At 40.7% G+C, this 16,979-nt stretch overlaps 1 protein-coding gene across 1 annotated transcript; it reads right to left on the minus strand.

The window, feature by feature from the left end:
• Positions 1-769: 769 nt before the first annotated feature.
• LOC133405115 (acetylcholinesterase-like) lies at positions 770-10,211 on the minus strand. The gene is made up of 10 exons (XM_061681777.1): positions 10,151-10,211; positions 8,874-9,179; positions 7,779-8,004; positions 7,182-7,311; positions 5,816-5,967; positions 5,379-5,565; positions 4,188-4,498; positions 3,450-3,659; positions 2,399-2,556; positions 770-2,060 (listed from the first exon to the last, which is right to left on the minus strand). Exons 2-10 carry the CDS (start codon positions 9,169-9,171, stop codon positions 1,963-1,965), a joined length of 1,770 nt encoding a protein of 589 aa, XP_061537761.1. The 5' UTR covers positions 9,172-9,179; positions 10,151-10,211; the 3' UTR covers positions 770-1,962.
• Positions 10,212-16,979: the final 6,768 nt, after the last annotated feature.

The raw sequence follows: 16,979 nt of genomic DNA on the forward strand, positions 1-16,979 counted from the left end.
AACGAACACCATGTTCAAGCATAAGGGTGTCCACACGTGCACTTGGCACCAGGACACCCTGGGTCGCAGTTCGATGATCGACTTTGTGGTCGTGTCATCGGACTTGCGGCTGCATGTCTTGGACACTCGGGTGAAGAGAGGGGCGCAGCTGTCAACTGATCACCACCTGGTGGTGAGTTGGCTCGGATGGTGGGGAAAGATGCCGGTCCGACGTGGCAGGCCCAAACGTATTCTGCTGGGAACGTCTGGCAGAATCCCCTGTCAGAAGGAGTTTCAACTCCTACCTCCGACAGAACCTTTCTCATGTTCCGGAGGAGGCGGGGGACATCGAGTCCGAGTGGACCATGTTCCGCGCCTCCATTGCTGAGGCAGCCGACCGGAGTTGTGCCCGTAAGGTGGTCGGTGCCTGTCGTGGCGGCAATCCCCGAACCCGTTTTGGTGGTCTCAGTATTCCATCTCTGCTTTTTGTGGTTCTGTTGGCTTCATCAAGCCGTGACCTCCAACTCTCACTGGAGCAGTTCGCAGCCGAGTGTGAAGCGGCTGAGATGAGAATCAGCACCTCCAAATCTGAGACCATTGTCCTCAGTCGGAAAAGATCCTGCCCCAAGTGGAGGAGTTCAAGTATCTTGGGGTCTTGTTCACGAGTGAGGGAAGAATGGAACGGGAGATCGACCGGCGGATCGGTGCAGCGTCTGCAGTGATGCAGACTTTTTATTGGTCCGTTGTGGTAAAGAAGGAGCTAAGCCGAAAGGCGAAGCTCACAATTTACCGGTCGATCTATGTTCCTACCCTCACCTATGGTCACGAGTTGGGGGTCGTGACCGAAAGAACAAGATCCCGGATACAAGTGGCCGAAATGAGTTTCCTCCGCAGGTTGTCCGGGCTCTCCCTTAGAGAAAGGGTGAGAAGCTCGGTCATCCGGAAAGGGCTCAAAGTAGAGCCGCTACTCCTCCACATCGAGAGGAGCCAGATGAGGTGGCTGGGGCATCTGATTCGGATGACTCCCGGACGCCTCCCTGGTGAGGTGTTCCGGGCACGACCCACCGGGAGGATACCCCGGATACGACCCAGGACACGCTGGAGAGACTATGTCCTTCGGCTGGCCTGGGAACGCCTCGTGATCCCCCCGGAAGAGCTGGATGAAGTGGCTGGGGAGAGGGAAGTCTGGGCATCCCTGCTAAAGCTACTGCCCCCGCGACCCAACCCGGATAAGCGGTAGAAAATGGATGGATGGATGGATGGTTTGACGATCACTTGAAAATTACTCTGACAAGGAATGTTTCCCTACCTTTTTGACCTTAGGTGCCTCAGACATTTTGGTGCCGTTTAAGATTAACAAATTAATCAAAATTATGCTAGGACCTAAAAAAAAAAAAAAAAAGTATAAATCTAATGACAGTTTGAAAAAGATTACTTTAAATGTAACCAGAAGGTGACAAAGGAACCTCTACAGTTCCAGAGGACCGGCCCAAAAAAAAATCGAAAGCCACTTCATTGCTTAGCAATGACTAAAATAGCTTAAAATGTTACACTCAACTCACTATATTATTTTGTATTGCATTGTATTGTATTGTACTTTATTGTATTGTATTGGATTGGATCTTTTTTATTATTATTATATTGCTCCAGCCAAACATGAAAGTAAAACTTGACTGGTTGAGGGAGACCGTACTGTATATCCCATAAAGAAATTCCATTAACTCTGCTGGACTTTTTTGCTGCAAGCATTACTCATGAACACAGTCCACACACGTGCACAAATAGATTATGTGGGCATTCAGGCAAGGTACGGTTGTCAGTTGTGAGGGGGTGGGCTTGCTTGCTCAAGGCTCAGGGAGCAGACTACCATCTTGCCCACAACTAGTACAGAGTGGGTAATACAACCAAGTACTTCTCCTCTATTTGGTTTATGGGCATTTGCCAGTCAAACTCTTTGGAAGACAGATTTGCTTCTTGCTCCACTTACAAACAGATTAAGATGATAAACAATGAAATAACAAGGAATGTGCAACAATAGTGGAGCATTATGCCATTTGCAGTCATACAAGCCTGTAGATCGTCTGTGGACAAAGACACAAAAACATATACTTGGATGATAATAAAAAAAAAAGTGATCAATTATAATTCTATGTAATGATACAATAATAATTAAAATTAAATACTGTATAACAAACTGTTTTTTAAACATGACATTTAAAAAGATGTGTGGTCTGCTTGATCAATTGTATGTGGTGGACTTCAAAATGTCCTGATATTTCATGCATTTTTATTTTATCTTTTCAAATATTTAGCAGGATTAGAGGCATATTTTCTTCCAGGCAAGTGTGTTTTTGCTGAGCCTCCTGCCACTAAGCTCTCCAAAAGTCTGTGCGCTAATAGATGGGTAAAAATGTCCTACCTGAAACCTTCTGTATTCGTGGCATCAATTTATTCCACAAGTAACACTCTTTGGCTCTCATCATTCTTCTTTTTTCTGGAAGGTTGGAGTTCAGCGTGACATACTCTTGGCGTTCAGGGGTGAACAAGGGCCATGCAACCCCATCAATTTCTGGATTTCTGAATGGAAGAGAAGACAAGAGTCACGCACACACAAAATTACAAGGGAAGATTACGCTTACGCAAGCTATATGCATGAGTGTGTGTATGTGTGTGTGTGTGTGTATATATATATATATATATATATATATATATATTTATTTATATTTATCAGTATGACCCGACAGTAGAATATTATTAAAATTATGTTTTTGAAAAATCACGGCGTTCGGTACACTCTGCATGGAAAAATAAGCCCTTACGGCTTTAAAGTGCAATTCACGAACATGGATAAAATGTAAAACCACTTGCATGGTGTACTGAAAAGGACGAAAATTAGAAGAAAAAAATCTTTGTTGTGGATTAATATTGCTTTGATAACGGCTGCATGGCATATTTTCAATATCTGATCGTTTTGGGCTTGGTTCATCTGCAAGGTAGGTAACGGTGTGTGTTGGTGAAGGGTGTGGCTTTGGTCAAGGTGGGGTGGAGGATTAGTGAAGTGAAATATTGCGAGCAGCTTGAAAAATGCATACTCCACCTTTAAGGAAACCTTATTCTCAATATCAATTCCCAGTAAAAGAGTCATGAAGAAAGATGAACTTCCTACCCATTGCAGCATTCTAACTTTATGTGGTCTGAATTGTTTCTGTCCCAGCTACAACTGACTGGGCAATAACTAAGAGGGAAGACATTTTACAAATTGACCTGTTGCATTGGTGGTATTGTAGAGGTTTGTTGTGGTTGTTTTTGGAACAATCCACTGTTTCAGAAATGTTTGAATGGAGCAGAATGCACTGTTGAGTGATTGATTAAATACGTGTGTGGCAATGGAAGCACACAGAATCACTGAGTAAGGAGTGTGGTCCTATACTTGTGTCTATATTTTCCGTTATGTATTTGATGATGCATACCCCGTCCTTGCAAAGTTGGCCCAGTGTTTCAGAAATTTCTTGGTCATGTTGACTTCAGTGTTTGTGTATCCCCAGGTTACATTCAGTGGCATTCCGAACACAAACTCAATCTCATAACCATGTGAAATACCCATCCATGCTGGCCAAGGATTTATGGAAGACTGGTGGTCGAAGGAATATAGGAACATTTTACCGCCCTGATGTGAGTACCTGGGGGCGGGAAAAAACACAGTAATTGAACTTGTAGGTCATCAAAGAAATAAAGTTGCAATACAGAATACTGCTTGCTTTTAGAATGACTGATGGTAAATCACTTTTTTTTTCTTCGATTTTTTTTTTCCCAGTAATTGGATGATTTTTACAACAGCCCTCTCCTCAACAGCATACATGTGTTCAAAAGAGACCACCTATCATACAGCCATTTTCTATACTGCATATGCTGTTCAGGATCACGGGCAACTGAAGCTTATCCAGAGTGACTTGAGGGGCGAGGCGGAAAACCTTGTGGATAAGTCACCAGTAACTCACAGAAACACAAAGACAAACATTCATATTCGCATTCACACCAATGGGCAGTCTTCGATTAACCTAGCATTCATGTTTTTGAACTACAGAAACTTGAAAAAAAAGCAGATGCCAACTCTACACAAAGTCAGATTCAAGGCCAGAATCTCTGAATATGAGACAGACACCCTAACCACCACAAGTCATTAATACAATTGAGAATCTTGTGCTTACATGTGAGCAAACTCTAACAGAGGACAAACAAAGAATCGGTCTCCAACCAGATTTCCCAGGGAGTCACGGTTTTTCATCCTGTCATGCTCAGCCGTCCAATCGGTGTAGTGAAAAACCGCTCCTTCTTCTCCGACAGCGTCAACGTCCCCCATTGCCAGCCGCACTCCTTCCATGAACTCCATCCTGGTGATGAGACTCTCACCAGTGATGTTAAATCCTGGCATCCCATACATTAAAATGTAGGTGCCTTCATTCCTGGTTAATCCAAACAACACGTCTTTCTTTGGAAGTATATTACTTTGCAGCAACACCTGTAGAGAAAAAAAAATGTTTTTTTTTAATAATATATATTTTGACTTCTCGTCAGTCAGTCTTTTTTTTCATTTATACAATTCTTCTGTGAAGCAGATCTATGTTCACATAGTTTCCATATTTACTCTTTGTCTGACCCATCATTTGCCTGAGGGTACCTACCAGGGTAAAATAGCTCTCCAAAACATAGCTCCTAGGATCACTTGGGCACTCGCCACCTCCACCACAAGCTTATTCATTCCACTTGTCTTTTCCTTTTTCAACCAGAAACGTAAAGTGACTGGTAAAAATTACATCATTTAATTTGCCTTAAATCTGTAGTTTACAAAGACTTAATATATGTCAAAAGTCAACTTTGACTGTATATTAACTCAAAAAGGTTGCACTTGAGTTTGTTGAAAGTCTGATGCACCCTGCATACATGCTTTCTTTTGGAAATGAATTACTGATGAAGGTCAGCATTGGTCAACTGGTAACTTTGAAGATAAATCCCATGATGATGGTTTACAGATGAAAAACAAAAGTGGTTGTTTGTGGTTTGTCTGTTTTCTACAGATCATTTATGCAGAAAGTTATTCCACTTCATATGACTATTGTTCATTAATGAGTGTTTTTGTAGCTCCAACAACTTCAAAGCATGAAATCTCTTTTCCCTGATGGAACATGTATGCTAGTTTCAGAAGATGAATTCTCCAATTATTTTTTTTTTCATATTATGCTCATTAACAGATACCATCAATGGCCTCAAATTAGGATATGAGCTTAAAATCGACTACTAATGCTCAATGTACAGTCTTTGTGTAAAACCTGAATATAAATGAGCATGTTTGGCATACCCATATTGACATGACACAACACTTTACATAGAATCAGACCTACTTCAACTTCATCAGGTAGGAAGTATCCATCCACAACGGGGACAAAGGAGAACGGCATTATTGTAGGCTTTGTGAGAACATCAAATTGCTTTGAGGTTATCACCCAAGGATCAATCTTCTGTAAACAGATGTCCTGATGAGCTGGAGAAGATGTGGGACACCCCAATAATGTTGCCAGCATCATGGATCTGGATGGTAAAGCAACAATGTAGCTGTTTAACCTTTAACATACCAGGTTCAGATACTCAAAACGGTGTACTGGGTTGTAATCATAAAGTAGGAATTATGCATGATATGATTTCACTCTTTACAAATGTGTCAGATTTTAAATCTCTAACAATATATTGGTAAAGCAATGGTGCATTTACACTAAACATAAATAAATAAATAAATAAATAAAAGTAACCAATCAGGTAGGAATGAAGACTACCTTTCTACCTTTCATAGGCAACTGTCTTGTTGACTGAGGCCCATGGTGCATTCGGGGAAGCACTCTGCATTACAGCCCTTTGAAAGAGGTCTTGACTACCTGGGGAGAGGATGTGGAAGCCAACAGATGCAGAGCCAGCACTCTCCCCAAAAATTGTGACCTGTGCAAAACAGAAAACCAAGAGGAAACAGTTTGCATTACTTTAGTTAATACAACTTTACAATTTAATCACTATGGGCCATATTCTCACGTGTGTGTGAGTCATTTAACAATCTGTCATTTCCACACCCTCGTGAGCAATCCAAAATATGGCCATTCTCTGCCAAATTTGGATCTGTGCGCAGTTGTGCGCCTTCTCCCGTGGACTTAAGCACTTTTCCTCTTCTGCACTCCAGTTCCTGTAGTAAGTCTAGCGCCCCGTGAAGGTGAAACATCATACTGCACGTTTTGATTCTGTTAACTGCTGTCGAAAGCCTAGTGACAGTCTGGCAGCGGCTGACTGTCTCATGCTAATTGTGCGGGACGCACCTGGCCCATGACGCTCACCGACGCTCATCGGCTGCCTAGCCGCCATAATGTGTCCCTTCGACATTATGCCAACAGCTGAAGGTCGACATATTATGTGATATTAATTGGTGAAAAAAAATCTGCTCCAGCAGACGTTTTTTCACCTGTGAGGAGGTTTTCTGCTTCAAAAATGCTGCTGGTGGCTTGGAGTTTGTTTTTTTGAAAGCCCAGGGTTCCCACTACAGTCATCAAAATGGTGCCATGATGAGTTAAAGTTCAAATATCTTGTTTTATTTGATCTATGTCAGTCGTGAAGTACATAAAACTGACTTGCCCGTGGTCTGTGGCACAAGGTGCTTGTAGGGCCATGATGATAACAAATGGCAGGCACACCTGCCTTTCTAGTAATGGACCTCCAAACATCCTTTTAGTCTTAAGAACAGTCTCCTGATTAAATTACTTTTATTTGATTTATTTGATAACGAATAAAAAAAAAAATGTTAAAAAAAACACGCTCTTTCAAAGTGTAGCATGCTGGACGAGCGATGCGCTCATCTCTCTGGTGACCTCACATCTGCTACCCAAGTTAATTTCAGATTTAAAGTGCGTTATATTTTCCAAATTATTTCTATGGCATTCCAAGTTTCCGGAAAAGGCCATGCTCCATGATTTACAGCCAGCCTCAGACTTTAGTCAGTCATGCCTCACACATATCCCAGTGGGTGGGCCAAAAGTCTTGACGAGAGAATGTGTGTACCTGGAAGGTACGTAAGCCAAGCGTATAAAAACAACACCAACAACAAAATGTATGAACGGGAGAATATGGCCTTATTAAATCACCAAGAAAAAAACAATCAAAATGCTGACCTGTGAAGGATCACCCCCAAAAGCAACGATATTATTGGCTACCCATTGGAGGGCTAAGCGTTGGTCCAGGAGGCCTGCATTGCCCCGGATGTTGTTGTCAGGCAAAGCCAAGAAACCAAGAGGACCAAGTCTTTAATACATGATACAAGTTAGTTACTACGTACATTTAATGTGAGCCTCAACATGTGATTTACAATTTTCACACAACCTACTAATTGGATTGGGAAAACATCTCTTTAATCTATTTAAGTAAAATTGTTCCTTTATTTCTTCCTATATTTAAGTGCAGTGTTACTGTTCAAACTGTGTATAATGTAATAGTGGCTTACAATAATAATAAATATAATATTTTAGGACTAAAACCTCTGTCGTTTTTAATGAACACCTATGCCTATGTTATAGTAAATTAATGTTAGTCAAGATGGTGGTAAACCACTGCCCTAGTTAAGAGCCAGTCAATCACAGGCCAATTGCGAATGTGTCATTGAGAAGGAGTTGATCCCAGCTGCAACTAAGTACACTGTATGAAACGTGACACTACCAATGGGCCAAAGTAACTCATTATCAATTAATCAGGTTTACATTTTAAGTCCTCACCTGTAATTCATTGATACCACAATAACACCTTCAACTTTACTCAGGTATCGGCCATCATAAATGTCCAGAGATGATGTTCCTGAAATAAATCCGCCTCCATAGATCCAGACAAGGACAGGAGCCAGTGAACTTTGGCTAGCTTTGGTAAAGGGGGTCCAGACATTTAGATATAGACAGTCCTCACTCAGTTTAGTGTTTGCGTTCCACATCTCAGCACCCCTGAAACCTGTTGAAAAAAAAAAAAAGCTTATATTCATCAAGAGTGAAAGTGACTCAGAGACTGCTACAGGGGTTGGCTCTCTTCTCTTAGATCTTTGGAGGTGCACTTCATTGTTAGTCATAAGTTGAAGTGCTTCATTTTATGAGCATGTATTATAAAAAGCTGGCATGCGTAGGTTCTGCCAACGGAATATCTAATCCTGTTTTCAAATCTATATTTGGAGAATCTTTTGGCATTTGCAGTGTACATACGCCTGGCGCTATCTTGTTTCCAAACAACCATCCCTGACAGGTGGTTGCGTCTATAAATAGCGATGTATCCGTGACCCAGGCCCGGTTCCATCTACAGTAGGAGGGTTGGCTTGTCGAACTACACACCTACAGTAGATGAAAAAAACCAAAAATACTGATAAAAATAATTAATATAAGTAAAGGGTCCTCTTCTTACTCTCAACCATGCTTTACCCCTGCCGACATTTTGTATTGAATTTTTCCAGTGATATCTTTGTGGGGCTGGTAGCCTTTGTTTGACTTCCTTCCAAATGACTATTATGATGTTTTGAGATATCAACACACTGTATTTGTCGAAATAGTCATATAGCCCAAAAAAAAAAAAACATTTGTGGCAAACGATGGCATCCTCAGTTCCCTCCCACCACACACTCTCTTGCCAAATGTTCTTTTGCAGTTTTCCAAGTGTGTACAGTGCCATAGACCAGGAAAAGAAGACGCGAAACATGATTGTGAATTGGAAGTGAGACGAGACGACGTTTTCCAAGTGTGTACAGTGCCATAGACCAAGAAAAGAAGACGCGAAACATGATTGTGCATTGGAAGTGAGACGACGCGGCTGCCTGCGTGTAAAACGCGTCCTACCTGGGTAGACCGTATCTGGAATCTGGTAGCAAGAATTTGCATAGTTTGTGGCATCTAACACCCCCTCCCATCTTTCTGCAGGCTCCGGAGCTCTGAATCTCAGTTTGCCAAGAGGTGCTTTTGCATATGGAATTCCAAGGAAGACTCGGATATCACCACCGAGCACAGAAAGCTGTTTTCCTTGGACTTTCCCATTGCAAGTGTTGACTATAAGGTCATCTTGTGTGGTGAGTGACACAGACAGCATCGAAAGCAGCATGAGAAGAGCATAGTTCTTCTGTGCCGAGCGCGTCGCCATTGAAGATCCTGGCGGAAACAGAAAGATACATGCCCAAGGTCCGATATTAGATATTTCACGCTACAATAATTAGAAAATGTTTTGAGCTCGAACTGCTGTCATGCATGATGTCTCGTGGGACTTAGTTCAGAAAGCGTCAAAGCATTAACATAAAACATGTAAACGGTGATATTGGCTTGTCTTTGGGGACCCCTGGAAGATACCTTTTCGTAAGCTGACTCACAGTCAAGTATTAAGAATGGTTGACTTTTTACAGTTGTGCTGTGTCTGATTGTTAAGAATGTGACATTTTTAAATGACATTTTTTCATTTGTAATGTTTTTTTGTTTGTTTTTTCATTCCTGGTTAATTGAATGCTGAAAGGTTTTTGCCTGGACAAGTCATACAATTTCCTATTTAACAAAAATAATGTTTCCGTGATTATTTTTTTTTAACAAACCAGAGGTTGACATGCGCACCTAAGCGATTTGTTAGGCATTTACAGGTTCCGCTGTATTTGTACAAAGACTCAGCATTTTATTATTATTATTTTTTTAAATGAACTTTACACAGGATGATTCGACACAGGAGCACTGATAATATTTGTGCAACAGATATTTGTCTCTGGAGAAAATCAACATGTTAATACAATACTGTGTAAAGCAGGCAAATACAGTTGATAAGCAAATTAAGCAAGACATCACAGAAAACCTCAGGTATCTTTGTTGTAAAATGTGTGAGAGTTGAACAACCTGCGCCAACATGCGCACAAGTAAGCGTTGAGATTGTGTGCGCGTGCGTCTGCGTGCAGTCCACATTGCAATTCGCAGCGTGTGGCGATAAACCTTTGATTCGCCGATTTAGCGGACATTCCGCTCGCACGCATAAGTCGCAATGCAAAATGTGCAAATGCCGTGAATCAACGACGTCACTGAAAATAACCTGCGCGCCGAATCAATTAATTATCATCCAATCTGCAAATTATTCTATGACGTCTTACCTGGTCAGTTGCAGTTTGAGTGTGCGTGGAGTGGATAAGTACACACGCTGTTGTTGACACGAGGAAGGCGTGGAATCACTGTCCCTGTCCCGCGTCTGTGGATTTCCTCCCCTCCCAGAGTTATACAGTGGCAGCTATCCAGTGTTATGTTATTTCACAAGTAGTATTACTATAATCACCTATGTGATCATGAGAGGACAGTAACCTAAACATTTTGACCCTGTAACCAAGAAGGTGGGAGCTTTACATGGGCCCATCCTCCAGAAGTAACACACCTGAAAAAAGAGGCTAGTCTTCTTCTTTTTTATTTTATTTTTTTTTTATTGGTGGGTGTAATTCTATTCAAGACAGCCAAAAATGGATGACTGGATGGATGGATGTTGTCTTTTATCCCGTTCCCTCATCCATGTATTACACTTCTCTCAGAGTGGTGTTGAAGTGAAAAAACTCCACAAATTCCGCTTTATTTTATTTTGTTTATTACAAGGAATTCCAGCTTGTTGATGACTTTACTGAGAGTTCCAAGATTCCAAAAACAATTATATGAGGAATCCTTAAGCAGTGATGTATTTTTTTTTTTCTCTGTGCCAGTCTCGCATCTGTGTCGAGAGATTTCAACACAGCAGCCCATGAGAAGGGAGTTTGCTCCATTGGGAACATGAAGCTCAGAAGTACAGCTCGCCTGTTGAACAAACATGTTAGAAGAGTAATATAAAGACAAAACAGGGCATTCAAATGATTAAAGCACATTTGCCATGTGTGAAGCGTGCGGATGCGTATGAGCACTGAAACTCGCTGCCGTCTTTCTAAACGAAACAAAGATAGCAAGAGCTAACGTTTTGGCTAACACCGATCACGTTTGTTCCAACATTCAAAATGTTTTTTTTTTTTTTATGAAATAAAAACCTCCCGGTTAAATGAATAATTGTTATTGAATCAAAGCTAAAAGTTTAACTGCAACTGGTTACTTTTTTTTAAAGTTAAGGCAGTGTTTTTTGGGGGTTTTCTTTTAGTGCAGCGCTATCAACTCATCACCACTTATTGGTGAGTTGCTCTGTTGAAAGGGAGGACTTACACAGAAACCCATTTCCCAAATGAGTGTACATAGCTCGTGACAACTTTGAACCAGGGAGAGCACGTAATTGACCTGCAGTGTGCTCTGAAGGTTGTGCAATCAAAGACAAAACTCTGGTGAACTGCCCCCAGAGAAACAAATCATTGCAGCTCAAGAGTTGGGAGAAAAGTACAGTATGCCTTTAAAATTGCACAAACATAGTCACTGACTGTCAGTATACTAGTTTTAGCCAAGCAATGAAATAATCAAGTTTCCCTATTACATGCCTATTCTTAATGTTCCAAATACATACTTAGGCACCCATCTATCAAAATGTATCTATTTATGATTATTATTTATTTCTCTTTGATTTCCTTTTTTCTGGTTTTCATGATCATTTGGGGTAAAACTGCCCAGAAAGTCCTTCTGCAAGCTATTCTAGCTAGACTTTTACACTTGGCAGTTGAGATGACTGGTTTTCTCATTAATATGCAGCAGGTAACTAAACTTTGCTCGGATTGTGTCACTCCTCTTCGCCAATTTGAATATGGAAAACAGCTTGGTTCTGATTGGCTGTTGGCAAATGGTGATATCACGGCAGCCGGGCCAAGCATTCATAGTGACCTCGCTTTCATTTAATTCGATGTTGGAGGGTCTTACTATCATCGTGAAGGAGAATTCACCAAGCGTTGTTTTGTTCACCCGCAACTCACAACCCCACAGAGAAACGGACATGTCACGCGCTTGAAGTAAAAGCGATGAGGATATTTTGAGAAGCGGGTCCCATTCAATCACTATAACGTAACTGGCTCACGGTGTTCATCTGCTGTGCACATTTTGGCAAAGGTGACCGCGGTTACACTCAACATTATAAAACACAAATCATGCATGCTTTTATATATTGTATTTGCATGGCTTATGACGGCGACCCAGCCTACTGGCTCGCTAACTCCAAATCCAAAAATGCACTTCTCGCAGCGTGTGAAAGTTTATTTTAGGAAGCCATCCTCCATGAAATGGGCCAGAAGACAGAACAGTTCTGGTTCCGAAATGCTTTCTCCCCCCCAAAAAATTGAAGCCATTTATTTCTCAAGTTTGGCGGGTGACACAAAGTTTAAGCTTTGCACACGACGCGGCCGTGTTTCCACTCAGCATTTTTTCCTGACGTGAGCGAGCATGTAGCAACCAAGAAGTGGGCAGTTACTTGAATAATGAGTTAACTTTTCATGTCAGAAATACGCAGAAATCTCATCCGGTCATTTTGCAAGCCTTATGCGTTCATCGTCTTTTGAAATAAATCGACAAACCGCATAGATGTCAAACAAAGTCACAGAATCATTTTGACCTATGTTATGCATGAAACAGTTTTAAAAAAAATGGGATTTTGGTGGAAGGGGACCTTTAAAACATTGCCTGCACAGTTAATAGGTATTTATTTAAATGATTATTGATTGTTGATTATAACAGATTGGAAGATGACCAAATCATCAACTTTATATTTACTGTAGGTTACATTATGTTTTATAAACTCCTACAAATGTAAAGAATTGAATATTTAGGTCAGGTATTGTCCACTTTACAATTCACAATGGTGGCAACTTTATCTATTTTTTCTTTGTGCTTTCACACTTGTGCCGTCATCCTTATTTGGGTCAAGCGTCATTCTTCAGTCAACATATTCGTCACAATTGTCATGGACAGATTATGAGGCATTAAATCCTTATGGTGCAGTATGATGGTGCCTCAAGGTTACAGTCCGGTGAGTCCTGCGGGGCTGCAGCCGAGCAAGATTTTTCTGTGTAGGTTGTGTGTGGGCATGTGCATGAGAGGGATAGCAAGAGGAAGAAACAACATGATAGATTATATAACTATTTCAGTAGTGTAAAATTTCATTTAAAATCCTACTTTCCATTCAATCTTGATAAAACAATTGCCTTGCGACCCATATAACGCCCCTTTGCACCCGCACCTTCCACAAACTCAATTGTCTTCCTCACTTGCTCGTGTGTGCACTTCCACACACAAAATATTACTACTTTGTATGGCTGCTGTGTGTCTGAAGTGTTGTTTTTATATTGCGGCCATATTTCATTTTGGCCTAGTTTCTTTAAATTGCCTGTGGGGTTTTGTATGGGGAGAAGAGCCATCACGTTTATATATGAGATTGAAGGAACGGGAAGGAAGCTTGGAGACTTGTTTATGTTCTTATTCATTTCCTCTACATTTTTCTGCCTGTCTTCATACTACCTTTCTCCTATTATGTTTCCTTCCTTTACCCTCACTTTTCTCAGCTCCACACGAGTCGTCAGTATCTATTACGTTTCCCTACATGATTCTGTTCTCCCCAAGTATGTATTTGTTCCCAGAGTTGGTTGTACCTGAACAAGTTCAATGCACCAAAGTTCATGAACTAGTTCATACTTTGTGCGTATGTGAACTGAATTTACTTCATTTCTGCCTGATGAACGTAATTGAGAGTGCGTTCATTCTGGCGTCAATGAACGTTTTTCGAACGAAGGTTAATTGTCATTCAAGAGTGCCAGGTTTTGCTTTGGACTTCCAGGACAAAACCCGTCTGAACACACGATATACGAGCCTTGATATGTCGGGGATGAACACCGTGTTTGACATTGCCATTCATGTTTTCATTCGGCAGGCATGTCGCAGCATTCGGCAGGCATGTCGCAGGATCCTGTGTGTGCGAGGTGCATACAGGGACACTGCATAAATGGGAGTGAATGTGTTCTGTGGTTGTTTTGTAATGCAGTACATCATTGTAAAAATGTATTACTGGGAAAATTATTATTTGTGTCAGAATGATTGTCATAATATGGAATTTATTTAGTTTTTGCAATATACACTAAGAATAGATAAGATCAAATATTTTGTTAATATAGTCAGCCAGAGCTGCAAGGAATGCAAAGTTCTCAATGTCCTTTCACCATGGTTCCTGTCATATTGTCTAGCGTGTTTTTGTTTGCACATCAAGGACAAAAGTCCTGTTTTTGTTTTAATTCCTCATTTAAAAAGGACTAGTAGTCAAGCAACAAGTTTTTTTCTCATGTTTTTTAGGTTGTAGGGTGAAAGCTGCAGCTGGCTACTAGTGTGGACTGAACGGGTTGCAACAATGATGAAATGAAATGCCAGTATTTTGAGGGTAATAGCCTGTCAGCATCATATTGGGAAAAAAAAAACTATGAACTACTTCATTTTTGGAACGGTGAGCTTAGTACTAAATTTTGCATGATGAACTATAAATTGAACCAGTTCATTTGTGGAACGGCGAACTTTGTAATTTGAAGTAGTTTGCATATAAAATGAACTTTCCCAGTTCCCGTGCAACTGGTTTTGATTGCCGTTAGGACAGAAATCATGAGATGCATAACCTATTGCAACATGACCTAAGTCACTGGGAAATCTCCCATACATATTGCAGAACTCTATGTTTGTACACCTTGACTAATCTCACTTTATTGACATGTATTTTACACTTTGTACAACATTTGACTAATCCATTTAGCCCATCACAGTAGGGAACACAACAATCACACATTTCAGCAGGGGACAATTCATAGAACCCTGGGAGCAGTTTTTAGGTGTCTTGTCAGAGGGGACTACAGCCGTGGGCGTGAACCAGGACCCCTTTCCTGCTGTTCCATTACAAATTTAAAAATGTTTATGTGTACACTATTTGTTCTGGACCGAGTCACTTGATACTTGAGGCATACAATTTACTTCTGTGCATGAAAGAGCAGGATTCAAGTGCATTCATTTTGAAGTTAGAATTTATATACTGTATAATATTATTTTTATACACACACAGGCACAAAAGCATTATCCCTCACAATGCATTTGCCCTTTGACACATCCTTTGACACAGTAGATTCTCATTTGCATACACACTATCTTGAATGATATTTATCATATTTGTGTGTGTGCACGCCTTGCGTGCGTGCGTGCGTCCTGTGTGTATTCGAAGGAAAACACATGCACCTTGGGTCAAATGATGAAACCAATTTGAAACAACATGCATTTCTATTTGACTGTACATATCAACCGAATCAGACAAGGGTGAATGGAATTCATAACATAGCTACGTGCCTACGTAATTTAAATAAAGCTGTACCCATTTTAAATCTTATCAAGCCCTCAATGGAAACCACTGTAGCCCCAAATTGTCCCATGCTCCTAACATGCCAAGCATAGTTAGTTTTGGGTATGTGTGATTGTGCATGGGAGGCAATAACTGATTGATTTACAAGATTAAATTCTGCGCAACTCACCCATAATTCCTGTATGCATTTCAAATGTACATACTGGGTATAACCGGATGTGTGTGTGTGTGTATATATATATATATATATATATATATATGAATCAAGGTCAGTTTTAATTCGTAAACTGAAATGTTCATGAACTGGGCCATTCGTAGACCAAGGGTCCACTGTAATCAGTGATCTTAACAGAAAACTACACTTCATCACGTCATCACATCTTTAGTTTTGTTTGGGAAAATATTTAATACATCCATCCATCTTCTATACCGCTTATCCTCACTCGGGTCGGGGACGTGCTGGAGCATATTCCAGCTATCTTCGGGCGAGAGGTGGACAACACCTTGAACAGGTTGCCAGCCAATCGCAGGGCAATATTGAATACGGTCCAATTTTATTTCCAAGGCAGGCTTTGGGTAAAAAAACAAAAAACAAAAGGTGTTTTTTAGGAAAAGACCATGTGTGGGAGGCAAGAAACAGATAACAGAACACAGGAGACAAAAATAGAAGAAAGTGGGTGGATCTGCTTTTGGTGTTGAAGGGGAATTTTCTAAGGCTTTTTCGTCATTCAAAACCACACAACCACATTAAGATGTATAGTAAGTTACCTAAAAAGCATCCATACTTAATCGTTGTCTGTTTCTATTAATACTAACAACATTCAGTGTCTCACAGAAGGACATTCCTGAAGTGGCATTACTTTCCCATGCAACAAAAGCTCAATGAAACTGTCAGAATGTGTAGCTGTATATCATGTCTTTGTTTAAGAATGAGAACATTTGAGGAATGGAAATATGGTACAATGTCTCATATGAAAGACCGCCTTTTGGTCTCATTCTGAAAGGAGTGTCCTGTGCAACTCCACATTAATTCTGCATGATTTATATTTCCTGGCGATCCTCCTCCCGCAATGTATGACTGTCTCATATTGCAAATATTGAACTTTTATTGTCTTGCATTTGTGTCAAGGACATGCATCAGTTTATGATTTTCAGCCAAGCTAATTATTAATTTGAAAATTAGATGTGCATCTTTGCGAATCCTCAATTCATTTTGATGAATGGATTTGTGGTGGGATGAAGTAGGGGCAAAGATAAATTTTGCTGATGGGAAATAATCCCTGGAACACACGCTGAAGGACAAACTGGGTATTATGAGGCCAGAAGAATTTGCAACTATGACTATCCTTATACTATGTCAATGTTAAAACCTAAAAAAACAACATGCCTTTGTATAATATCCAAAAGGACAAGTTAGTTGGCGTGAATACACTGAGGGCTCTATTTTCGTAGACTGTGCAATGTGCGCCGGAGCGCAAAGGAGGACATATCTTGTTTTTCGTGCAAGCGTAAGACTCACTGACGTTTTTGCTAATTTGTCAGGCCAGCCTGCGCCAAGATGGGTGTACCAACGCAATGAGTGTATGTCATTTGACATCCGCCCAGCGCGCGTGACAATTTGGTGACTGAAAGTTTGTTTAAACTTACATCTGCCATATATA

Source organism: Phycodurus eques, chromosome 7, assembly GCF_024500275.1.
Source record: "Phycodurus eques isolate BA_2022a chromosome 7, UOR_Pequ_1.1, whole genome shotgun sequence".
Lineage (NCBI taxonomy): Eukaryota > Metazoa > Chordata > Actinopteri > Syngnathiformes > Syngnathidae > Phycodurus > Phycodurus eques.

Bases quoted from the DNA above. Each gene is read 5' to 3' on its own strand.
- LOC133405115 (XM_061681777.1), bottom strand. From the start codon at position 9,171: ATGGCGACGCGCTCGGCACAGAAGAACTATGCTCTTCTCATGCTGCTT. The intron at 4,499-5,378 runs GTAGGTCTGATT...TTTTCTCTACAG, and splicing joins TCCTACCTGATGAAGTTGAA to GTGTTGCTGCAAAGTAATAT. The intron at 2,061-2,398 runs GTAGGACATTTT...CTTTGTCCACAG, and splicing joins ACGAATACAGAAGGTTTCAG to ACGATCTACAGGCTTGTATG.